We start from the raw sequence: 26,164 nt of genomic DNA on the forward strand, positions 1-26,164 counted from the left end.
GACATCTCCAGGGAAATGTCCAGGAAAGGTGCTTGGTCCAATCCACCACATTCTCAAAGAGCAGCATTTCATGGAAACCCATCCCTCCAGCTGTTTCTCTCACCACCAAGCCATCAAAGCAGAAGAACAATGACAAGGAAATGAGCCCTTTATACATGAAACAATCAACTGACTTATGTGAAGCAGCTGTCTGTGAGTCATTGTCTTTCATACGTTAGCGGCACGAGCTTCAGCAGCCATCCATTTTTAAGGGATCCCAACAAATGTCCTGCACTTCATCACCATGGCACGTTAGGGGTTCCACCTTAACAAAGCTGTAAACAGTTTCAAACCCGTAACTGTCTTCATGGCTGCAAATTACATACTGGCTCGGGACTGCAATATAAAACATCTGGGAGGTGAAGGTTGAACAGTGTCAGTGCGGATCAGAGAGGCCAGACGGTGGGTTCAGCTGCAGTCCTCCAGGATGAAGCCTTCCTCCATGCTCCTGCTGCTTTGGGCTCTTCCCCTGCTGACAGCCGTGTCGGGCCAGCCCAACTACATCCCTGACGAGCCCTGGGTCAACGTGTACCGGCAGGGCTTCAACTTCCAGTGCCGCCACGGCGAGGTTCTGGTGGCTATCCGGAGCTACTTCAGCGAGGAGGAGGGCTCCGACCGCCTCTGGACTTTCGAGTGCCAGCCAACGCCGCAGGGCCTTGGGGAGCCCACTGAGTGCTGGTGGGACGACATTAACCGTGCTGGGATGGAGTGGTAGGGCATCACGTCTCTATTCTCCAAGTCTCTGTTGAGCTTCCATTAATACATGGCAGGAATGGGGGGTCCCTCAGACAGCACAGTGCAGAATACTCACACATGGCCTTCCATCACTAGTTTGCTGCTGGAACTGGCAATTAGGGTGAACAGAAAGCACACACATTGAGCTGAGTGAGAGCGCATCCTTGGTGGCTGCTGCCTGGTAGACTTAGCCTGTTGCAGCCAATGAAAGGTCCTGTAAGACTAAGCTGAATGTGTTTGCAATGATTTACTGACTGTTTTCCCTCCTTATTTTTTTTTTAATTATACAGGACTTAATTAGACCATTTTAAAATGTTTTATTGCTTAATTATTGCTTGCTTCTCAGTATTTCCTGAAGAATGTTTTTTTTTTTCTTTCAAGTTAGATCGATAGAGAGATAGATAGTTCAGCAGATAGTTCCTTTATTCACCCTTAAAAGGGAATTTTTTTGCAAGAGCAAGGGAAACAGTTTATGTAGATCAAATGCTACAACAATGAGAAGGTTATCTAAAGAATAACACAGAACACTTTGAAAAGTGAGGTATGAAGAATTGCATTTATTTGAAGCTATAGTTTGGAAAGACTGGGTTTAGCTTTCACTGAAAGTTCACTGGGCATGTCCTTAGCTGACTGCTACGTGAAATATTAGAGCTGTGAATTAGATCCACGAAAGTAGCCAAGACAGCCTGACAAATGCAGTATGTTCCCATTCAGGCAGAGTGTACCCAGACACATATTTTGGCCACTTTCTCTGGCCTTGCTCAGGTTATGACTGGATTTTTAATAATAATACTAAAAAAGTAGTCTCATGCTGTGCACAGAGAGCTCATTTAGTTTTGATTTAGTGCTGTTGGATTCTGAAGACAGCAGAGACATATGAATCAAAATGCCTTATTATACGTTATTTCAGAGAGCAAATTACAGATGTTATACGTAACTGTCAGCACTCACATAAATAATGTAATTGCAAATGTGGCAATAGTATACAATGCAGTTGTTCTCTCAGAAAATAAAGATGTGTTTCTGACACTTGTTCCAAAGTGCATACCAGAAGAGTACCTTGTCAACACTGGATGGGCATTGAGCATGCAGATTATATGCCTGACCCTTAACATCCAATATCTCAGTTTAGAGTTCTCAGGATTTTATCACTAGTCAGCCTTTGATGCTTGTTGCCACAGCTGACACTACTTCCTCTCACAGATATACATCTAACCATATTTCAGGCAGCTGTGTTGTCCAACAGGCATTTTTCTGTACTTGTTTTTAGTTTGATGGCTTTATTTTCTTTCATTTTCTAGAAGGAAAGGGTAATTTAAAAAATACACTCCGCAGGAGTGGAGCAACTGTGTCTAAAACATAGGAAATACTACAGTGACTCTTGACAGCTTAGCATGGCACCTGCTTGTGAAACATCTCAGAGGTCAGACAGGTTCTATTCTAGTGTGGTATATTAAAGATAATAAATGATGATAGCGATATACAAGTATAACAGCTACTACAAAGGCAGGGTAAATGCCAAGAAATGTTACAGTTTATGAGTTTATACTTTATGGGACCCACCATGGTCCAGCCATAGTTTAAGACCAAAGAGATGAATAAACATAACCTCACCAAAATAGTGATGACTCTTACACTAATGCACATACCAGATGGTTGTCCTGAGACCCTGGATGCCATTGTCTGAAAACCAGTTTAACTTGCAAGAATATTTAAAGACATTGAGATTATATGGTAAATAGTCTTCATGTACCTAAAGCAAGACACCCAGTCACTTAAGGTTCACTCTGATGGAATGGGGAGCCTTTTTACTGGGGGCACATTTGCCAGACAGGGGTTTACAAATGGTCACTCACCTGACAGGTGGACCACAAGGTCCACAAATGCTTCTGGCTTTGCTAGATGGGAAACAACATTGTTGCGTTTCAAACAAATCTCACAAAAAATATAACATAAATTAACTTTGTGTGTTGTCCAAAGTTGATGTCCAGTAGGTTGGTGACAGATCCTGTTACAGAGCATACAGAACCATAATATTGCAGTGGTCAGCTCTCTGTCTGATAGCTGAATGTAGTCTGACAGGCTGGAATTATGTAGATCATCAATAAGAAATGATGCCGATACAACAGCAGTCAGTGACACTGATACAACTGTGAAGCTGCAGAAGTGCCGTGTGGTGACTTCGACAAGTAAAGAGAAAAAGTTAAAAGAAGTCACTTATAGTGCTGATTGAGATTACCATGTTGTGCAACACACCAAACCTTTCTGCATGGTTTATTGTGTTATGTAATATGGAACAAGTATGGTGCAAGTACGAATTCAAACTCTTCCGAAAAAATCGTACATTTTTTCAGTGGTAAATCAGAATACGTATAGATACAGAAGTATTTATACGTGGTAAAAAATGGCTGATATGCCATTGGTGATTGCCATTCCCTTTCAGGAAAGAGGCATAAATTCCTCTGTCAGTGGAAGCTGTGAAGAGTCCCTTTTGTCCCGGCACTCTTCACCTTCAGTAGTACTTGGACTCAAGGTTTTAAATTAATAACGCATTTCTCATAATATTGCCGCTGGAAAATTAATGTGGCATGGAAATCAGAAACAGATTTCATCTCAGTTGCGGAATGCTTGAGTTGAATTGTAATCATTTCAGTTTAAACATTGAATTGGACAGTGTTCACCCGGTCATAGAGGTGGAACATTCACGTGGCTCCTGGATTCGATTATTGAAAAAAAAAATATAGAAAAGAGGCTCTAGATTGCTCATTATACAGACAGCCTTTGTTCTGCATTCAAAGTAATTCTGAGAAAAAAGTTAGACTTCCTTTCAGTGAGAAACCCACACAGCCTTTGCCATAACCACATAATGTCTGAGCTCCTTTGACAGCCTCAGAAGACTTTGCTTACTTTACAGACGACTTCTAACTGAAATATCGAGAAGTATGCTTTCTGTTCAGTCAGGGTAGCCACAGCCACAAAAGAAACCCAAATCACTGCATTGCTGCTCTATGTGCCATTGCCCTTTGCACATGCTCAGTAAAAAGTCACTCCTTGTTTTGACACAGCCGTTTAATGAGTTTGCTGGTTGTTATTTTTCCCAAGGAACCACCAATATTAGTAAAGAAGCAGACAAATTAGCTAGTTTGTATGGACGCTATACATTGCATTATCTACAAACTGTAGAATCACAATGTGTGTAGTTCTGTAAAAGGTCACTATTAGCACATAACACAGGCTCTGTGCAAGGTGCATACAGGTTAGCTGTTTTCCTGTTTACACAGACAAACCCCTAAGAGCCTGGATTCCCTCAGGCTCAAACGAGCCATTTCCACAAGAGCTCATTTGCCATGCAAAGGTGGTGGTGGCTGCAAGCATGGGGAGGGAGCTGACTGCTTATTTATATATAGAACATTAAGTTTGCAAAGAGCCGTGTGCATTTTGAAGAATCACGTGCCCGTTTTGAGGAAATATGGTTGCTTCCCAGAAAGCACCAGAAAATGTGCTGAAGTGCACTAATCCTCACCTGTGCGGAGTCTGGAATGTCAGCAATACACAGCAAACTACCAGACCAAGTCAGACTAAACAATGCTGCATCATGTGCCTGTCTGAGACTTGCACTTTGTAATCCTGCAGTTATGACGGCAGTCTACTCGTGCACCTGCTAATGCCATACCAAGCTTTTGCGGCCACTTGCGGTGTCGCTGTGTGAATTTGAATATATGGATATCGCTCTGATTATTTTTCCCTCTGACACCGCATGAGGCAGCCATCAAAGGACAGATCCAGCAGGTATGTAAGTCCCGACAAGGTGCTTAACGGTATTAATTAGTCCCCCACCGAACACCTGGCGTGAGCCAGCAGCCGCACATTGCGTTTCAAGCCGCATTACTTCCCTTTTAATTGACATACCGCTGGTCCTTTCTTCCTCTGCCATGGCTTCGGGCTGACCTGCTGCAAGTTAAGGTGCACTTCAAAAAGTTTAATTTGGGTTGAAAGACGACTTGCAGTCACAAGCAGCGGGTGAAATAACGAGGATGGAATCAACTGGTATGAATGTGGAGGCCCCCATGCTTGGAGGGATGAGTGTCCCTTTCTTGAAAGTTTTGTTTTGTCTCTCTTGAGGGTCATCATCCCATCGCAAGAGGAATACAAACCTTACAGAGAATTATTTTTTTCAGAATGGTGTGTGGGAGACTTCACCTGATTTTGTGAAGAAGCTGACCCTTGCTGCTCCAGAACCGGCCCATCTGGGTTACGGTGTCCTGGAATGAACTCGGAGGGCGGAAGGGAAGGCACATGGTTTCTGGGTCTGCTTTATTTTCGCCCCTTCTCTTCCCCACCCTGGAAGTGTAGTCCTTCATCTTTGTGCTGTCAGGTGGAAAGGCTTTCCTGACAGAGCTTCCCTGTTTGACTTGGAACAAGTGCTCCCTGTATTCTGTGCTTTTTGAAAGGACAAGACAGGGTTATACCACAGATGTTTCACACCTTGTCAATATAGTCAACTCCGCATGCTTCACTTTGAAAGTATTATCTAGGCCATGGTTGAAGCTGTATACTTGTTATTTGCTTGTTAAGAACATTCTCAAGGGGGTGTGGTCTAAATCAAATCATCCATAGGTAGACTATCAACGCAGAGAGCACCAGAACCTCCTGTGAAAGGAATTGCAGAGGACCAAAGGAACTCAGAAGCTGAATATCTGCTCATAATATAGAATATCAGTGGTTATATCTTACTGTATCCCTCTTCCTCCTCCCCAAAGGGGGCCAATCACAGCGAAGTGTTACCTCAGGTATGGCGTGCTGAAATAAAAGCGAGTAATTTAGCCAATACGTTTGACTTGGAGCAGCAGCACTATGGGCTCCTGGGCTGCGGTTTCCCTCAGCCAGTGCGGATCAGCATGGGATTTTCCACTGCGCTAATTAAGCTCTGCATGGATCCCTCTTATCCAGGTGAAAATCAGATGAAATCAACTCTCCTCTGGATGTTTTCCCAGTGCCGAGCTCTGTCTGACCCAGATCCCCCACCTCCCTCCCTCTTCTCACTCAGTTTTTCTCATGCTACTTAATTTAATCCGCAGGGGCTAGTCCGGTGGTCTTTGCTGCTGCTCCAGCCCGCACTCGTGGCAGGGAACAGAGCCCTCAGAAAGGTCACAGCCACAAAGGAGCAGGGGAAAAAAAAAAAAGGTTAAAGTTTGAGCAAGAATTGCTGGGCGTTGAAAGGCGTAACACAGTATGTGGTGGGGTCGTACTTTTGCGGCGGACACAGAGGAGAAACTGTAGCCGGCGAGCCGTGTTGTTTGACCTTAACGTCCTACAAGTCAGAGGAAACAAGAGCTGCCTTTTGAGCACACTGAGGCAGGTTGGTTTAAATAAAATCGCCTCTGCACTCACATAGGGAGAAGAAAAATTTCACCTGTGTAGAGACAAGCATCCCGTTATCAATTTCAGCTTACACTTTCATGAGAAGAAGCATTCCCCTTGAACTCATCATCAGTACTATTCTAGTCTGCAAAATGGGGCTTTGCTAAACGTAGAGACTCTGTTGCCATGATGAAGACTGATTACTAAGTGCTTGACGTCTGAAGGGATCAAGTTCTCATCTGACACAATCAATTGCATATGCTCTGTCAACAACATGCTTACGCAATAGTTCAGGACGGCCTAGTGGCAGGGCACCCCCTCGCCACATGAAGCTCAGCGCTGGTCCGGCAGACGTGCCGACAGTCCCTCTCCAGGAACCGGGCACAGATTCAAACCTGCAAAATGCCAGCGGTATTGACAGTCTCAATCAATACCGGCTGATTTTAATTACCTGCACTTAATTACCACAATCAACAGATCAGTTCTTTCTCTGGACATCCTCAGGGTGTCTGCTCAATATTGAGAGTGACAGAGTGACAGAGTGGAATCCAGCTGAAGCAGACAGTTTTGAAGGATCTTAAAGCCTTTTGTAGTGACTCAGTTCAACTTTTGTCAATAAGTAGCACCCACATGGGTGATTCATGACAGCCATTTTGTGCCAGAACAGTCGCTACAGGTCAGTTGGAGAGGGAGGGAAGTATTAAGCCACCTAAACTGGGGGCTGTTTAGAGGCCATAAAGAAAGAGTCTAATTGGCTGGGACATGTGGGAACCCCCTGCTCTTATAAAATTGTCTTTGGATCTTTAATGACCATAACAGTAAGTCTTAAGCTTTGTTTAATGTCTCATCCAAAAGAAAGGATAAAAATGCTCAAGTATGTATATTCCTTAAGTAGGGATTTCCTACAATACTGTACCTGGGACCGAGGGGGTCATTCATGCAGTGAGTGATGAGATCACGCCAAGGTTTTTTGGAGGTGGACAGGATGCTATTTCAGATGCATTATGGTGTCACAGACAGTTCACCTTGTTTAACCGTGGTACTCTTTCCGAAGGACCTCCACGTGTTCTAACAATGGCCTGGTGGCGGGGGTTCAGAGCCAGTACTTTGGAGCAGTGCTGGACCGAGAGTGGCAGTTCTACTGCTGCAGGTACAGCCGAAGGTGTCCCTACTCCTGCTGGTAAGTTTCGGTCCCTCCATTAGCGCCGCACCTGGATCGACCTATTAGAAGCTATGCTGATGCCTGTCTCTGCTGCAGGAAGACCAATGAGATCCCAGAATACTACAGAGAAGAAGGGGAGATGGTCATCCCAAGCTATGGCTACTTCATCAGGGGGGCGCAAACAACGTTCAGTGGAATTCTCAGGTCAGCTGATAGCCTAGCGTCCTCCCTTGGCTGCCCGCCAATAGTATGATTCCCTGGGTGAACCACACCGGAATGTGGATACCCGACAAAGTTTTCATGCAATGACATCACATCTTTACTAACTTTGTTGTAATAATTTTGGGATTGCTTAATGGATTTTAAGCAGGAGTGTAACCCGTGTAAACCTTTGCAACCCCACAGGAGTGGAAGACACTGTAATTAGTTTTTGACCCAGAATAAACCGATCAAGCTCTTACCCTGACTCAAGTGGGTGACATCACCATCAGTAGTGAACTCACACTGACATTATGTTCTTTCACAAGAGCAGAGCATAGTATTTTTTTGCTTTAAACAGGGTATTCTATTACAGAGTTGGTTTGTGCTTTGATAGTGTTTAGGAAGAATTTACCATCAAACTTTACATTCCCTGAGTACTCCACATCCTGCCTGCCCCAATACAATGATTTGCAAAAGTGGCAAATGATTACATGACTATTGTCAATTTCCTACTTGCTTCAAAAGTAAGAAATGCAACAATGCCAGCGAATGACTATGACCACAGGGCTACACTATTCATCTGTGTCGGTTCCTTTTGATGAGATTCTTTTGCTTCCTTCTGTTCTGTTACAGAGACCGACAGTGGAAGTACATTTTGTGCAGAATGACCGACTTTGACTGTGAGTTTGAGAATTTCTAAAGGTTGGAGGATGTGTTTGGAACACCAACCAGGAGCAATCTTGTGGTTAAACTCCCCTGCCACTCTGCTAACCACAGTAAGATGGCCGGAACCCCCCCCTCACCCCACACCACCCACCCATGTGCAGTGAATTATATCTTCGGATGTATCAATTCTTTATCCTCTTCTTGAATTAAACATTGTTGTTCATATTAACAGTGGAAAGGAAAAAGGAGTGGATTTGGGGGAGGGGGTGTTCATAACTCTTAACTCTTAATTTTTTATACCTTTATTTTTTTGTTTGTTTCTGTTTTCTCAGCACAGTCATTTTAAAACATAAAAATGACTAACCGTTGAGTCGTTCACCGTCAGATTGTATATTGCAATCTTTTTTAACATTTTTTTTCTAATTTTCTAACTTCATCTGTAGTTTCAGAAACATCTTCTCATCATCAGTATGTAATAAAAATTATGTTACACTGCAAGTTTAGATTTTTCAATAAACTTTACATTTGCCAAAAAAGAGGGACCAGATTTAATAAACAAACTAAATTGTCATTTTGATGTTTACTGTATTATGTTCAAGGGGAAGGTATGCTAACAGAACAAAACATATTTTGTCTTTTTTGTGTAAAAAGCTCTCTTGGACTGGACCAAGGCAGTCTTAATTTCAGATGAGCTCCTAACATCTGCTGCAATACACTTCTGGCAAACATTAAGACCATTAAAGCCCAAATTTCTGCAACTGTAATTTAACTTGTATAGCCAGGCAACCATGAGAGGACAGCTAAGTACTACAGTACAGTTTCATAGGAGTGATGAATACCAATCCCTTGGAATAATGGTGACTGGGATGACTGCAATCACATGTAAGCCTAAATGTCAGCAAATAGTCAGTAGTCGTGAAAGTTTGTAACAAAGAAGTATGTCCATCAACATCTTCTAGCAGAATACTGTAATTTGTGCTATACTAACTAATTTATGGACTCAGAATGTAATAAGGAATGGACTTCATGAATTTCAGTTGCTAGTGACAAAAGCTCAACAAAAGCAGTTCATCTGCATGAATATGAGCCAAAGACATGTTTCAATCTTAAAGAAATTTACGATGTCATTTTATCTCTGTTTGTCTGTTCTTTGTCACCAAGCTTCCAGTAACTGAACTGCCCAAACCATCACCACGTAGGCCAGAAAGGTTATTTCAACCCACAAACCCACTGGTTATATGACACAAACCCATATTGAAGTACATTTGGGGTCCAAAATTCAATTTAGCAGCGGTGGCCCTGCTATAAACCTTTAAGTAACCATGATTTATTCATGCTGCGAGTCTTCCAGCCTTGCTTTATTCCAGTGACCTCAGTTTACTTCGTATCTGACCTCACAGGGCCTCTTTTGCTGGAGGTACCTCTTCCTCTCAACAAATGCAACTGCACTCAGACAGCAGCTGCAGTACTTCAGAAGGCTAGTTCTTTAACTTTTACAACAGGTGGTGCAGGTGTATCCAGGTAAAACAGGTGTCCCTGTTAAAAAAAAAATAAATAAATAAAACAAAACATTTGCATATTGACAAACCTGAATTATGATGATGGGTCATTCCATGTGAAATGTCCAAAGATATGACTGTCGATATATTTTTTAAAAATGGCACGTGATTTTGTGCATTTTTGGTCTGACGCTACACGGACGTCATTGCACAAGTGCGGAAATGGTCAGAATGCGTGCTGTAGCTGCTGTGCACGCTACAAATCAGGCTTTTGTAAAATTGTAAAACAGAAGATTGACAGACACCCTGCCTCCTCCTGTAGTGAGCAGACTGTGTGACATAATCTCAGGCCAAAGAATACGACACTGACAGACGGACGACCGCGTGGCCCCACGGATGACACAGACTTAGCCGATTGTTGGGGTGGGGGTCCCAGGGGGATCGGCTTGCACATGCAGCTGTGGCCTCTGCCTGTCCCTGACGCCCCCCACCCCCGACACACTCGCCCCCCGCGCTGTCGGAAGCGGGGGTTTCCGTTCCGGTTCTGACTCGCTCCGTTGGGCCCGCGCCAGCTGCCTCTCACCACTGTTTATTTATGGCGGCTGTCGTCTTGCGGCACAGGGCCAGGCATCGCTGCGCGGCGTAGTGGTCTCCAAGGCCCTCTGCGAAAGGGGAGAGGGCCGTCCTTTCAGCGAGCCGGTGAGCCCGTCGGGCTCCCTGAATAGAGAGTGACGCAGTGGGGGGGCCCGGACAGCCTGGACATCCACTGACACACTTCCCTCTCGGGCAGTCGGCTACTCCAATCCCCCACTTTCTCTCTGCCTGCTCTAATTATACGGGGCTGGAGAAAGCTCTGTCCGTGCCCGAATTCCGATGGCTGTAATTACGGTTTACTTCGAGCGCTGTGGAACAGCAATGCTATGTTAATTGCCATTTCTGCCGAAGCATGGAGTCACCCCTGGTGTATAATCAAGGGATAAATATGTTTTTAGGTAAAGGCTGCGCGCTGGAGGAACAAAAAAGGAGCCTCGCATATGGAACAAACATCATATTGTCTGCGTTCAACCACCAAAACAGCTGCTGGTGGTCAAGGCTTTGAAATGGACCAAAGGGACGTCGACTGGAAATGGCATTACAGCGACAACAAAGACCAAGTGTCACCATGCCAGGCATGTCCATGGGGACAGACGAGCAAACAGCAACCAATAAAACTTTTACAAGCGCTAATCACATATTTGCTATATTTGCAGTGAGCTTCTTATATAACAGCAATTATACATGACAGCTCCAGACAATTGCAGAAGCTAAAAACAGTAAGCGTTTTTGGAGGAAGCTGCACAGAGACCGGAGTTGTGATTGTTCAACATTCATTTCATTCAATCATGTTTTTTTCCTTCAAACCAGTAAAGGTGAAAAACAGTCACTTGCTCTATGCTAGTTGCAATAGTTAGCAGAAAATGGAGGTGTTGTATGACCTTCTGAGAGGGTTTTAATCAAACTAAAATGAAAAACTGAGGTTGACAGAGAGGAAATTTCTGACTGAGCTGTAAGTGACACAAACAGGAGATTTAGAAATTAATGTTGTGGTTTGTGACTAAGAACCTAAACTTCCATAAAGCAATTCATCTTTAGAGACATTCATGGATTTGAAACCATAGTATTTTTTACCTGAGCCAAGCTGGCTTCCGAAGGTTGACATCATGTCTGTAGTATATAAACTGTAGCAAATTTACAGGCTGCCAAATGGATTTCAGCAGGAGAAGCAAGCAACTAGAAACTAACCCTGCGCTCAGTGCTATGCTAAGACTGGCATCTCAATACCCACAGTTCCATTTGTTTGATTTAGGGTCTGCCAAGCTGCCCTTCAACAGGCAAACAAAATGGATCACAGATGTCATATTAGTGCTTATCTATTTAAGACCCCCGGAAATACTAGCTGAGTAATTTAGAGTGGGTGATCAGCTAGTTGAACCTGTCTCTCACTTCCACAGATGTTGCTGAGTCATTGCTTCTGTTGCTGGGGTGATGGGCGGGGGGTGTCCCATTGTGTGTCTGCATGCCAAATTGGGCAATAACATGGCTCAAAATGCAATCACGACAAGAGCCAACATGCACGTCGAGGGCTGCGTTTGTTTAATGGAAAGTAACATAGGATAATCAGATGTATGAAGGCACGTGTGCACTTGTTCTCTCTGAATGGCTTATGTTTTTGTGAGAAAAACAGGGGGTGTTGGTGGTCCACTTATCTATGACTGCAAATGATGAGACTTTGAGGGAAATCTTTATGTAACCAAAGCAGGTGATGTGGGGCCTTGTCTGAGTGCACAGAGGGAAGCTTCAGCCACAGCGGTGATTGTTGTTTTGAGACTGCGGGATGTCTCATTTACATATGAGTTGGATGAGAAACAGAGCTACTCTGTAAATAAATCTGCTTTAAACACCTACAAGAAATCAGAGTTTAAGCAGGTGCATTTGTTATTTTTAGACGGTATGGATAATATTTTTCCAGAGGGGCCTTGCCCTCGTAAAGAAAAGGATGTTAAATGTAAGAAACAAGGGAATGCCTGGAGCAGAGGGTGACCCCACCCAGTGCATTCTGAGCACGCTCAGTGCAGCAGCTGGGTAAACAGTGGCCCGTGTCCTGCGTGGGGGTGACCCTTTCGAAGGAGCACGGATGGACTGGTGCCTTTGGACCTTTCACTTTGCGGCTGAAGTCTGGCTTCAGGTGAGGAGAAGGCCGTGTGTGTGTGTGTGTGTGTGTGTGTGTGTGTGTGTGTGTGTGTGTATGCGTGCATGCATGTTGTGTTTCACTCATTCCACTACTATTACCTCTGCAGCACAGGACAGCTGAATGATTCAAAGGAAAAGACAACCCTCCCAAGCCCCTATAGGGTATGGGTCAGGGTAAATACTCACATCCTCTTTGCCCGGTAAGGAATGTGGATAATATTACTGTGGGGTTGCTTTGTGTGGGGCTGCTTTGTGAGTTTTGCTAACTGAATCAATGTGTAAAAATGTGCAAAATTTCACAAACATGAGATGCAGCTGGCATTAGGAAAAAGTTACTTTGACAATGGTCTTATTGAGCCTTTTACATAAGCATACATTTCTGTCAATTATTTTATGTACTTCTGTTTCAGTGATTGGAATACATTAAATTTTTTATATTTGATTGAATGAAATCCCTCGAAGAGATGGCCTTTCACACAAATACTCTGCAAGCACAACTGGAATCCTAAATGTACATGAGGGCCCGGAAAGCTTGTGAAGGATACTCCGCGGTCACTCAGCTCTGCAGGCTGACGTTTCAGTCATAAACGCTGGAATGCTACTGAAACACTGCAGCCTGTACCCCTATGCTAGTGGTCTGACGACGCTCGACTGTGTGTACGGTAAGCCTGCTCTGTTTGGGCAACACGGCTCTATGCACTTCAGAGGTGATGTTCCAGGACGTACTGGACATACACATGATGCGGGTGTCCCCACATACACGTCTGCACCCCTCTCTTCCCCCGTGGAGCAGATAGCTAGGCAGCTGACAGAATCTTCCCTGGTGAGGTAGTCCATAGACCCCTCCTGGGCTGATGCATACCCATGCATTAGTGAGTACAAGCTTTCTCCTTCACAAAGATGTCACCCTGGTCTAGAATGATGCATGGCGCTCAGCTCCTCCCACCGTTCAGAGTCAGTACAATTCAGAGCACTGATTTTGCATGCACAGCCAGTGCAAGCACATGCCTGTCTATATGTCACAGTAGCCACTGAACTGCCAGCCAATGGGGAATCTGCAGTAAACGTGTCACAATGCCTGGACTAGGCAGCTGGCCAATCCTAATTGCCTCTCTTTTGTGCCTGCTTTTGTGTGGATTCTTGGGAGCTCTTAGGGTTTTCTTAGCAGCCAGGCTGCCAAGTGCAATCAAGGGTGCAGAAAGTGGTCATTTCTTTGAAGTCCCACCCCACAATAGACTGAATATGAGACTAATACTTGCAAGTGACCTTGAGAAAGAGAGTTAATTCTAGTGAGTACAGTTTGAGACAGTATGAGTGTGAACAGAGGAGTTTGGTACTGCACTGCCTTCATGTAAGAGGCATCACACACACACACACACACTTTCGCACAGATAAAGTAAATCCACCTTGACCTGTGCCTGTCTTCTCTTCCAGTAAACAAAGTGTTCAGTAAACAAACTGTTCTTTCTGAAGCTGTGGATAAAGGGTTTATTGTGCCCCTGAGCAGAGGACACTTAACCTGTACTGTTTCCACAAATATCCAGTGCTATGCAAATCACCCTGGATATGCCTATCCACCTAGCAAATCAGTAATAACAATAAAAATAATACTGACAATAATAATAACAATAGAAGAAATAGAAGAATAAAATATGGAAGGGAATCTGTGCTCAGTTGTGCAATTAGTTTCATCCTGCATGTTGGCAGAGTCTTTTCTGAATCTCTCTACAGCACACTGTATGGTGCTGTGCAGTAGGACACACTAAGTGAACCTTGGTCTGACAGATGGTGATTCCACAGTTCAGGCCTTTCTTTCATCCTAATTCTGCTGGTGCCTTGTAAAGCAGTTCCACCCATCTCTGTAATCGAAGGCTGGTGTTTCCGGTAAGTACTTTTCATTGTGAGTGTTGGGCCCTCCTTCACCTTTCCCAGCCCAGAAGTACCACGTGATCTGGATGTTCATGGGAGTTTTGGACAGGAGCCAATGCATTGTGGGAACAGGAGAGAGGAGAGGGACTCAAGTGGTGCTCTCAGTGTCTGCGAGCTCCGTGGATAACCTGCGAGGTGCTGGTTCCCAGCTACGGCCACTGATAGGGATGGGTAAGGGAGTGTAGCGCGGACAAAAACACCATTATCACTGCCTCATTGTGCACGGCTGACCTCATGGGTAGTCAAGTCAGGTGGAATTAATCCGGAGTCCACAATTTTCCTTTACGGCCCAAGACACTGACAGCTGAATACAGACTCGCCCTGTTGTTGGCTTGCTGTGATTGATCGGGGGATGGTGAGGAGGTTGCTGGTGTTTTCACGACATCATTGAACTGTGGCAGAGTGAGCAGAAGTCCCCCTCACCTCTGTGACGCACCTCAAGGCTTCCACAAGTTACCGGAAGGAATGAATAAGGCAAGCCCTCTTCAGGCTCCTTGCTTCTAAACTCTTGTAAAGTTCCCTCTTAAATCTACAAAGATGCATGTGGTGAACCTGTCAAACGCTCTGTGAAAGCAAGCAGATGTCCACTGAGCTCTACATACAGAGCAGCTGAGAAAATGAAAATCCCTCTTTTTCTCTTTCTAATCAGATTTCTAATAAAGATTTGAATCTAATAAGATTGCCAATACAAAGAGAAAGGGCCATATTAAAGGGCACAATGGTCAAAGAGACAGGGCACAATTTCTCAATATAAAAACGCACAGTGATTGTAAGGTAGAGAATGGCAGGAACAGGGTGGGATCTTGGATGTGGACGTGGCAGTACAAATCATGGCTAAGACACCACGGGGTGTATTTACAGCTTGTGGGCCCTCCCCTGCTTACAAACAATGCAAGAGGTCTCACTTCACCCTGCTATTGGGCTTGTCATCCTGCTGAAATTGTTATTGTGTGCTTTATGGATGTGAGGAATATGACAGGCCAAACAGCTCTCTTCCGCGAGATGACAAGGTGATTACTCCGTGCCCTGGCCAAAATCCCAGGCGCTAAAAAGAACAGGAGCTTCCACCGGCCCAGGTTTACTCAAAACAGCCTCATTGTTCCTAGAACTGGCCGGGGGAAAGTCTTCCCACCCTCCCAGCTCTGGCTCACGTTACCCTGAGCACCCCTTCCCAATCTGCTGGGGTTCAGACATTAAATCATGGGGAAGAACAATCCTGCCAGCGGTGTATCGAGCGATAGATCACAGGTCATCTTTGAGTATGTTGTTGTACAGCGAGCGTAGATGAACAGGGATGAACAATTCACTTCACTGTTTCCGTGCTGGGTGACTGCTGCTTACAAACCTCTGTTCAAGGGCACCTTTTACGCTGGTAATTTCACTGGAAGCTGCTACTGGAAGCTGTCCAGCTCCAATGTCACCTTGCCACTGCCGCGCTCTGTAGAAACAGGGCAGCCCTTGTCGTGGCCTTTGTCCGCTCCTTGAGGTGCGGTGAGATGGGCTGCAATCTGATGAGCACTTTGGCTCTGCCAGCCCCACACAATACACTTTAGGAGGGGAGGCACTGATCACCTCCCACAGGGATCACAACGATCAAAAGGCCCCGCTCAGGGATCACAATGATCCTGCATCACGAGGCACCACTCAATAGATGTCATTTGCTGCCCCTCCCATCTCACAGCTGATTGGCTGATCCTCTGCCCTTTCAATGACCCTGCAGCTCTAGGTGAAAAGAGGGAAGTAAATATAATTAAGACACAGTCACTAAAGGTTTCACCTCACAAGGCGATGATGACATGTTTAATGGCTGCCCTTTTGAATGGAGTGCGCAGCCAGAGGCAGCATTTCCAAGAGGGGAAATGGTCACATGATCTGTTATGGCACGATAAACTCTTACACTGCTAGAACATGGTTCACCATTGCCCAAAGTGAACTCTATTTAGGGCTGTTTTCTCCATCTCCTTCCAGTGGAGCCCTCCAGCTCTGTCTCCGCTGATCTGTTCCAGCTGTTCTCGGGTCTTCCCTGCCTTCTCTTACCCTGTTGGTTCCAAATTAGGGATTTCCCCAGTGCTTTGCTGACCCAGCCCTCCTCTGTCATTTAACCTGTAATTCTATCCCTGCTGTTCTGTCTCCGTGCCCAGCACACGGACACGGGGGTGGGAGAGGGAGCTCTGCTCGGGACCAATGGATGGTGTTTGTAAACAGGGGCGATCCGCTAGACCCAAGCACTGGAAAACCAGCACAGCGTCCAGGGGCAGGGCGGTCTGGCTCCTCTCCACATCGCTGACCAGAAGCAGGAGCAGGAGAGGAAAAGTAAAAAAAAAATAATTAGCCAATCTCCTCTCCTTCAGCTTCCTCGGCTTTGTACGCCCTTCACACAGATGCAGTCATTCATCTCTCTGAGGCGGCATGAGCACTGGGCTGGTGCAGACGCTGTTCCCAGACCTTTGTCGCCCAGAGATTTAGACTCCGGCCCCCCTCACGGAGAGCGACGGCGGGGCTTCACGCCACAATAAACGTCCCCTTCGTCCTCTGTCGGACGGGGCTAAATCACACTCACAGAGCGATTAATGGCGTGTCACTAACCCAATTCAGTGTAATCTTGCTGGACTCTCTCGATGAATGGACAGTTCTCCCGTAGCTACAGTTTCTTTTGGTTGTAAGTGAGATGTTTAAATGTAGAAGAGGATTCTGTAATTCCACATTCACATAAAGCAGTCGAGGACCAAGCTGGTGCATTTATGGCTCTTATCATCACCTCTTAAAACTCACATGTGGCTTCTCTCTAAACATTTGCCTAAACTTATTACCTCACAATGTTTACTTACAACATAACTATATATATAATTGGATCTTGGATATTGCTGTCATAAAAGAATAAGCGTTTGAATGAGTATCTGAAAATTGACCTCAGGGTGACATTTTTCTGAATGTACAAGACACACACCAGGTCTCATGGGCCTCAGGCGGCTGAATCATAACAGATTACAGCTGCCAAAACTTGCACTGGGTTGTGCCGTGTTTTTCATGGAACCATTCTGGGCGCCTAAAACTAGTTCTTGAGTGTACAGCCATCAATGAACAGAGCAGCGCATGCTGGGAAGTTTGAGTGGATTGCAGTCAAATGGAACTGGCAAGGGGCAGAGGCCTGGTACAGGGGTGAGACTGCCCCCTTCTGAACATATGATGCAACTACAAGCCATTAACTCACAGGCAAGGTACTGCAAGTCACATGTCATTGCTACAGGAAGTAGTAGAACCACATAGAGGACTATGGAAGGTGAAATATATTGTTAAAGAGGCATGTACAGTTTTGTACATGCAGCGTAGCATAGTGTTGAAGAGCAGGGCTCAAAACCAAAAGGGCACTGGTTTGATTCCCTGCTGGTGCACTGCTGCTGTACTGGGCAAAGTACTTAACTCACAGTTGCCTCAGTAAATATCCAATTGTATAAATGGATAAAATGTTTTAAATTGCTCAGTATAAGAGCAACTGCTAAACGACAATAATGTAATGTTCTCTAACATTCTATTTTGTGGACAGACTTTTACCCTTACAAAATTATCCAGCATCCTGTGAAAAAAACATCTTTAATGAACCAATTCTGGTGGATTATGAGGGAACACACATTATTGCCTTGGCCATCCTCATTGTATCCTGTGGAATGTCCATTAAAAAGGATTGGTCTGAATTTGGTGCAGGATGGTGAGACTCTGGTGCAATATTAGTAGAACGGTGCACCTTTATGTTTGCTAACTTGAAACAGCATGAAATAGCTGCCTTTGCAGAAACAACTCAGTCCTTTTTTCATAAAATAGCAAAGCTGCCAATGGTTAAAAAACTACTAAGTAAGTAGAAAATCAGGATAATATTTTATGTTATCACATAGATTTAGTTGTATTCATAAATATTTCAAACTGGGAGACTGTGTTCATTATGCTCTCACCAATTTAGTTTAATTTTGAAAAGCTTTTATATGTAAAACTAGCAGTATGTAAGGGAAAACTTGCTCAGCTCCAAACGATCTTTGTGTTCATTTTCATTCAGGAGAAAACCAGTTTAATCTGTATGTCAGCTAGCATTTGGAAATCCACCAGTCACAATCACTGTTACAGAAGCAATATTAAGCTCCTTAAATTAAGTGCAATTAAAATGTCATGTCTCTGTAAAAGTCACTGTCTGCTCTAAATGGAGTGTGTACTGTAAGCACGTGGCTGAGTAAACAAAGGTCAAGGCCACTCTGTATGGTACATACCCTGGCATAAACACGCAGCCAAGTAGCCAAAGGCTATGGGCACTTTGTATGTGAAGGTTGCTGGAGAATTCGTAGAAACGTGTGATCTGGCTGTAGCCTGCCCACAGGAGCTTTTTAAGAAAAAAAAAACCTTTTCATTTGAAGGTTAAAGCATTCAAGACCAAGACAGAAACTCCTTTCCATGTGGCCAGGATGTAGCAGATCTAAAACACTGACACAGACCTCTTCCTCCCCGTTCAAACTGTCACTTGTGTCCTCTCACCCGTCACCTGTCACCCCGTACCTGTGCGTTCCCTGTGCCGAGGGGCTCATCTCTCTTATCCCCAACAAAACAGGGCGGTCAACGGAAACCTGACCCTCACATGCTTGGCAACAGCAGCTGGCTGGTGAAGGATCTCTGTGAGCCGTGTTGCAGTGGGAAGGTTTTTGACAGCAGGGGGCCAGTTATCACTGCACGATAGCGCTCAGACCAAAGGCCATGCAAGGCCCAGTGGGGAGAGTTCTGAACCCCACTGTTATGGTGGTTGAAACTGTGGAGAAGACATGAAAAAGAGCAAACCCTTTTTGAGTCAAACTGATGGTTTAAGTCTTCCAAGTTCAAATTCAGTTGGTCATCATTTTATGGCTAACACAGGGCATGAGAGGACAAATACATTACGTACGTAAGAGCACAGGAGATGACAAGAAGAGGTCATTCAGGCCAGATGGACAAATCATTCTGCCTGAAGCATAGGGTGCGACTAGCACTCAGTCAAACCTGGTCTTTAACAATCCAAAGGTCTCTGCTCCCATCATGGAAGCAATGGAAGCACGTCAGAATTTTAATGTGTTCAAACAGCGTCATCGTATAAGCGGTGAGAGACAGACTGCCCTGAGCAAGAGACAGAGAGAGGAAAAATCCAAGCTCAGGAACCCACCTCATCAGTGTGCTATGTCCACTCTGTTAACAGTTTATGACTTTTACCCAAACAGCACTTTTTCCGTCAGCATACTGTACCTCTCAGGTTCCTTGTTTCTCCATAATAGGGCAGTTCTACTGAGCAAGAACCAACTGTGAAATTTCTGGCCCTGTAACTTATTTGGTACTAGTTTACTGAGAGCAAAACCATGGGTAGAGATAGCAAGAGCAGAGCCTGAAGTAGCCATTGTCTAATGACACTGTGTACAATTGCTGGAAGCATGCTGAGGTAATTTTGCATCTCCCCTCTTCTGAAGTTACTGAACTGCACAGAAGAAAACCATCCCTGTAATCACCGGTTTGCTGAAAACCCTGACCACTCCCACACCTCGATGCTTAAATTGTCAGAAATGGGAAAGTTTATGTACTCGCCTGTAATAAAAGCCAGCACTAACTTCCTAACACTTGAAGGTGTGCTGTGAATTTTGTTTTACATGTCCCCCTATGCAACTCAGTGAAATTTCAGTAATATATGAATGCATGAATACACAATATATATGAATGTGATATACAAATTGCTTCAAAGCTGGTTACTCTGCTCAGTGCAGTACTAATACATTTAGCAACCTTTCCCACATTCTCAGTCCTATGGGGATTTATGACATGATAAATATGGAGGCTTTTCCCAGTTCCTGTTCACTCCATTTAAGTCTAAGTACAACATTACATTCTAGTGGAATAGGGGTATGCCTCTAAAAACTTTTGAAAGAAAGTTGGGGGTGCTTTTGTGTTTCCCGCCACTATGAAATTGTGTGGTTACAGCTCAGCACACTGGTGGAAATGGGGCGTGGCTCTCTCTCTATGTGTCACACTGTGACAGAGTGCTGTCACTATGGTTAGGTATGCGCTCTGACTGCCATACCAATGAGCCTGGCTCTTTGGCGTTGCGGTCAAAGCTGCAGTTTGGTACCCCGCAGACCCGGGTTCGAGGCCAGGTGGGGTGACTGCTCTCGCCCTTTGCTACACGCACCTTCTGCAGTGGGCCCACCAAGTGGGTCCACCAAAGACAGGTACAGGGAAATGATTGTGTAAAAAGAAAAAAATCCCCAGTGAAATTCCATGCAAAACATCTAATGAAACCAATCATCAGTCTGTCCTGATGATGTGACCACTGTGGGACATCACTGTGTAGGTGTCAGAGGTTTGGGGGGGGTCACAAACATTCCCTTTTCTTCCCCAATCACCCTACTCTGTATTTGTGGCCTTCGATGACCTCTGCGGTGATACTGGGAGGTCTCTCCATGAGCCCTTGTGTACTGTGGCCATTGGAACAGCAGTGTTGACTGTCAACAGCGCTGACCCATGCAAGCCGGCGGCGAGTGATGGCACACCAAACATACGCTAGCACAGCCTGTTAATAAGGGCCTGGCTATCCGCGCACACCACGACAATCACTGCACACCTCTGCATGTGCGCCATAGTGTTCCCAGCGGCAACATTTACATATCAACATTTGCCTGTAAGGTTGCAGGCTGGCTTGAGTTCTCAAAAATACAGGCGCTCAGTGTGAAAATGTCATCTACGTTCCGAGCACGTAGCAATGCTGCACTTTGCAATAATTCATGTCACATCCACAAATGGCAAAATGAATTCCACAGAAAAAGGGTTTCACATCTCTGTGAGTCTCCTATTCCGTGCTCCTATAAAAACTTATCAGACTCATTTGGCTCCGATCTCTGCTGCCTGTCTGTCAGAATGATTGATCAAGCCCAGGGTGTCCTTGTCTCTCGGCTCGTTTTCATCATGGGCAAAGGAGATGAATTTAGTGCTTCGGGCTGAGAGATCAAAAATGGCTCGGTAGGAGGCTTTTGTGTCGGGGGGAGGGGATGGACCGATAGGTTTGGGACGTTTGTCTTGCACAGGTGAAGTGTTTTCCGAGGAGGCTGGACCCGGCTATGCGCGGACCTGTCTGGGCAGATAAGAGCAGGGTGCGTGGTGGTGCTGCAGCGCAGAGAGAAGCAGGCAGATAACGCACTGTGCAGCGTGCATGCCGAGCATGCGGCTCCAGTACGTGCGGCGAGGAGGGGGACCTGTTGCTATGCACGGTTGCTATGGGGAAAGAATTGTAATGGACTCCCTTATATTTCACCCCCCCCCGTCCGCATCGAGGAGCAGTCAAACTAAAGAAACCAGACAAAGCAACAGGTGTAAAGATTTTGGCCATTGCAACAGTCAAAATAAATGCCCTGTATGGGCATTAACGAGAACGGTTGTCTCATGGCTCTGTAATGACACCTTTTGTATAAATAATAAATCTACACAGACAATCAAGATTTCTTCTCATTATCATTTTTAGAATTAAACTTATATGAGGATTTCAAAGAAACTGAGGAATATTTACTCACCAAATAAATACTTAAGGTTATGAAGGTTTGCTTGCTTGAAGGTTTGCTTGTTTGTGTGTGTGTGTGTGTGTGTGTGTGTACATGTTTCTTACAGATGTTCTCATACACAATGGTCATTTCGATTCCTTTTTTGCTGTTGGCTGTCCTGACTTAAGGATGTGGTTTTCCTTCTTTTGTTTCCTTTCTGTATATATCTTTTTTGTATACTTGTTTTCTGTTTTTGATCTATATTCTTAAAATAAAGTATAAATATGAAAGTCGAATCTCACATCCCTCACTGTATCTCACTGTGCCTCCATCTATCTCTCTGTCCCATTCAGCCCCATCAGTCTTGCTTAGGCTTGGGAGAATCTACAGTATGGATAACAAGCAGTGATGCACCAAGGTCAGGACGATGTGACGGAAAGGTCACATCAGAGAGTTTTTGAGGCTGGTCTGGGATTTATCTAATATTGATTCAGAGGCATAACCTCAGATAAGGATTCTTGCAGTATGCAGTCTAGTGCTTCACTGCAATGACTGGCTTAACTATGACTATTCAAAGAATGACCTGCACTAAGCCTACATATGCAGTAAGTATAAATAACCACAACAAGGATGGGGATATGGCTTATCATGCTAACATAAGGAACATTGCAGTGTACTGTACACAAAAAAGGCATTTATTTCGTCAGTTTTTTTTTTGTCCTTACAAAACCGGGGCAATTCAGGGTCCATCAGTGTGCCATCTGAATGAGTCATTACAGCTAAAACGAGCCTCTGTTTCACTTGGGAGATTCCCTGTGAAACCATCAGTATCTGTGTGTTTTTCCCCAGCAAAACTGGCTGCATGATGATCAGCTCCACCACAAAATGGCTGCCTCAGCTATTTACCGGCTAGTGTGGTCACACTGCTTTTGAGTGCAAAGCCATCTGAGACCTCTGCCATGGTAAGTTGTTGGGGATTTTTAAGAGCACATGACCAAGGAGGGCATGGTATTGCACTAGCCACACTGCATAGCTTACTAGAGGGGATGCCACAGCCAAATTTACACAGCAACATGCGCACCGTAAGTGAAATGCATTGTCAACCGGACATCAGAGACCGATTAGATCATGGCATTACGGCAGCTACTACTATCATAACATTTCCATTTTATTAACCTTGAGATTCAAAGAATGCTAAAATTCAGTGAGGAAATATATATTGTGGTGATATGGTGTGCATGCTATTTCCTCTTGATACATTTAGCACATGTGGCCAGCACTGGATTTGATACATCAAAGCCACATGGAAAGGATGTCATAATTTTTAGCAGGATTAATTTCCTCACAGTTAAAATATGTTGCCATTGTATAGGCCAATTGCACACTGCAGGCTACTCAGTGTCTTTACACAGCATGAGCTAAAGAAACAAGAGAATTAACACCAAACCTGTAAACACCCAGCAGTGATATGCTGGTGTATTAATGTTACATAGCTTGGTATATGCACCCAACTAGTGAATACTGAAGTGGATGCCATAACATTAGTGGTTCTTTTGTTGACTGACACCTTTATACTTCAATATGAATATTCAGAGAATGTTCAAAGAAATATTTACACTATGGCTAGATATGCTATTTATGAATAAAATTTAAAGTACTGATATTGGAATATTGTTGTGTTTTCATTTCTGGCCAGCCTCAGACATTCTTTTCCAATTTTGATTAGCTAATACACCTTCAGTACCCAGTGTGCCTTTTCCCTTTGCTGTGTTACCCTAGAACACGTGGTGTTGTTGCAGTGGCAGACGTCCCAGAAGCCCAGAGCAGACAGAGACTCCATGGGGTGATAGCCTGTGGTCCATTCAGAGGCTGAAGGAGTGGAGCCACACTGCTGATGGAGGGGGTGAGGGATTGGGGTGGGGGGGGGGGGGGGGGGTGAGATTCTGCACGTGAGGGTGGTGCTATCATGAACATCACGGTGGTTCAGAGAGAATGATGAACTCTGCTGTGGATCAGCACTCCTCCAAGGACGACCCTGCCCGCTCAAAAGCCCAACCGTACACAATCTGTTACATGGCTGAAAAACTGAACCTCATGTCTCTGCTTCCCCCTGTCATGTCTGCTAGTGCTCTGTTTAAACACTGTGCTGTTTTAATACTCACCAGGATAACACTTTTTATTATTTTTTTCAGATTTTTTTCAACAGCTCACACTAATGCTTTCTTCACTGATGAGAAATCACATAGAAATTCGCATCGACATAAGTTCTTTGACACTTTAAAACACCAAAGATGTCAGCCTCTACGGATGATACAGCTGCATATAGTTCTGCAGTCAACACACTGGGAAAGAGCATTCATATATTTCCTGGTGTTGCTGGGAAATGTGCTCATGAAACAGATGTTCATTTAAGCAAGTGACTCATCCACAGCACGGTGATGAACTGTGAAATGTACCTGGTTTCCTTTGATCACCGCTCTCTGCATGAGAGCCAGTGACTGTGCACCCTCGCTGAATACTAAACAAAGACTCCACCCCACCCCACCTTTTGTCACTGTAGTGATGATTGCAGTGGGGATTGAGGACCAGACAGACAGGGCTTGTTTTTGTATACAGACTACAATGACAAAATTTATGGTATGTATTTATAGTATTTTTTGTATTTCACCCTATTTTTGCACAGTGGATGAAACTGTGACATGCTGTGTCTCAGTATCATTCTCTAGCCATTCTCTCCACAGATCATAGTCCATTCTGTCTGCTTTCAGCTGAAACTCTTAAATTTCCAGAACATTTGTCAACAATAGTAACCGGCGGCAAGTCGTGCTATGGAGTCTGTAATGACGCTGTTAAAAGGTTCACAGACTACACAATGGTAGGAAAAAATTGAATACCATCCCCAGTGGATTGTGGTACAAGAGATGAAAGAACATCCATGGAGCAGGCCAAGTGGAAAGCCCATCCATGTGTGAAATCCTGAAGGATGTCTGCATGCACCTCATTCAGTGCGGGATTGCACAAGCTGTGAGGAGCTGCTCTGTGGCCCTGGCTATCTTACATGTCTTCCACACCAACCGGCCATTTTCCCTGGGTTTGAAAAGAATTAAGACACATTCCACTACAGTCAATAGTGTCCCTCACTGGTCCAGCTGTTGCCACGCTGTCAGTTGGTTCTGCTAAGGCACTCAGGTGGGTTTCATTTCTTTCTGACTTCTATCAGTAGACATCAGCTGTTTGACAGATCCAGGGCACAGCCCCACCCACAGAATTGCTTGCACAGCCTGATTATAGTATGGACAGAATGCGAAGACCGTAAATGAACTGTGGACCGGGAGACGTGTCTGGGACGCCTTGGCACCCTGAGCTGTCCACAGCAGATGTGCTGCCTGCTGCTCTGGTCCTCCCCGGCACTGTGATGGTGGTGATGGACGACCTGTCACAGGGAGCTTCCCTCCAACTGGGAGCAATGCTGCGCACATGTTGGTGACCGGGACACGTCCTCACAGCCGAGCATCTGGGGGAAATGTCACCGTGACGACCAAGAGAGTGAATAATCTCACGTGTTCTCCACAACCCAATGTTGAAACAGTGACTGTAAAAAAATCACAGGTAAGCTTGTGTGCTTGGTTTCAGCAGCAATTTTCAATCAGCATTACAAGTATTTCTGCAGGATACTGATTTCCTGTAAGGAGTCCAGACTGTTGACCCCTGACTAATGAGGGTAACATTTGCAAATACAGTGACAGTGCCTTTGGCTGAGGGTGACATTAGGATTGGTGAATTAACTTCATGGCCATTTTGCCAATGTGCTAAGAGGGCCAAGCTCCACAACTATGGGCTTCTATAATAGACTTTGCTGAACTGCCACAATGTTAGCTTTAGAATACAACTATATCTATGTCTATATGGTTAGCAGATGCATGAGATCAGTAAATATTTAAACTAAATTAAACAATCTGAACTCTGTTAAAAATAATTTCAATTATATTGATCAATTATTAATGAAATTTATTATTTAAATTATCAAGTATTTGAGCAGTCTGGATTTCATCTTGTAAGGCTAAAGAAAGATGGCTTTTAAAGGTAGCCAGGGCTTGGTCTCTAAGCTGAGGTTCAGTGAATCAGCCTGTGGATCATTAAAACGCTCTCCGTAAACAGAGAGCTGATGCGCCTTCATTCGTTTTCATTAGAGCAGACACTTTCATCTCGGCCACTCACATGGCAGTCCACTCACTCTCATATATTTCACTTGTCCTTCACACAGCCTAGGCCCATTTCACGGCCTTCTCATCAAAATAAATGGGACCTCGAGGATG

The 26,164-nt window shown here is 44.7% G+C and overlaps 1 protein-coding gene across 1 annotated transcript; it reads left to right on the forward strand.

The window, feature by feature from the left end:
- The first annotated feature begins 466 nt into the window (after positions 1 to 466).
- On the forward strand, positions 467 to 8,198 carry LOC118789195 (dermatopontin-like). Its single transcript, XM_036545528.1, has 4 exons — positions 467 to 750; positions 7,190 to 7,315; positions 7,394 to 7,501; positions 8,132 to 8,198. Exons 1-4 carry the CDS (start codon positions 467 to 469, stop codon positions 8,196 to 8,198), a joined length of 585 nt encoding a protein of 194 aa, XP_036401421.1.
- Positions 8,199 to 26,164: the final 17,966 nt, after the last annotated feature.

This window comes from Megalops cyprinoides, chromosome 14, assembly GCF_013368585.1.
Source record: "Megalops cyprinoides isolate fMegCyp1 chromosome 14, fMegCyp1.pri, whole genome shotgun sequence".
NCBI lineage: Eukaryota > Metazoa > Chordata > Actinopteri > Elopiformes > Megalopidae > Megalops > Megalops cyprinoides.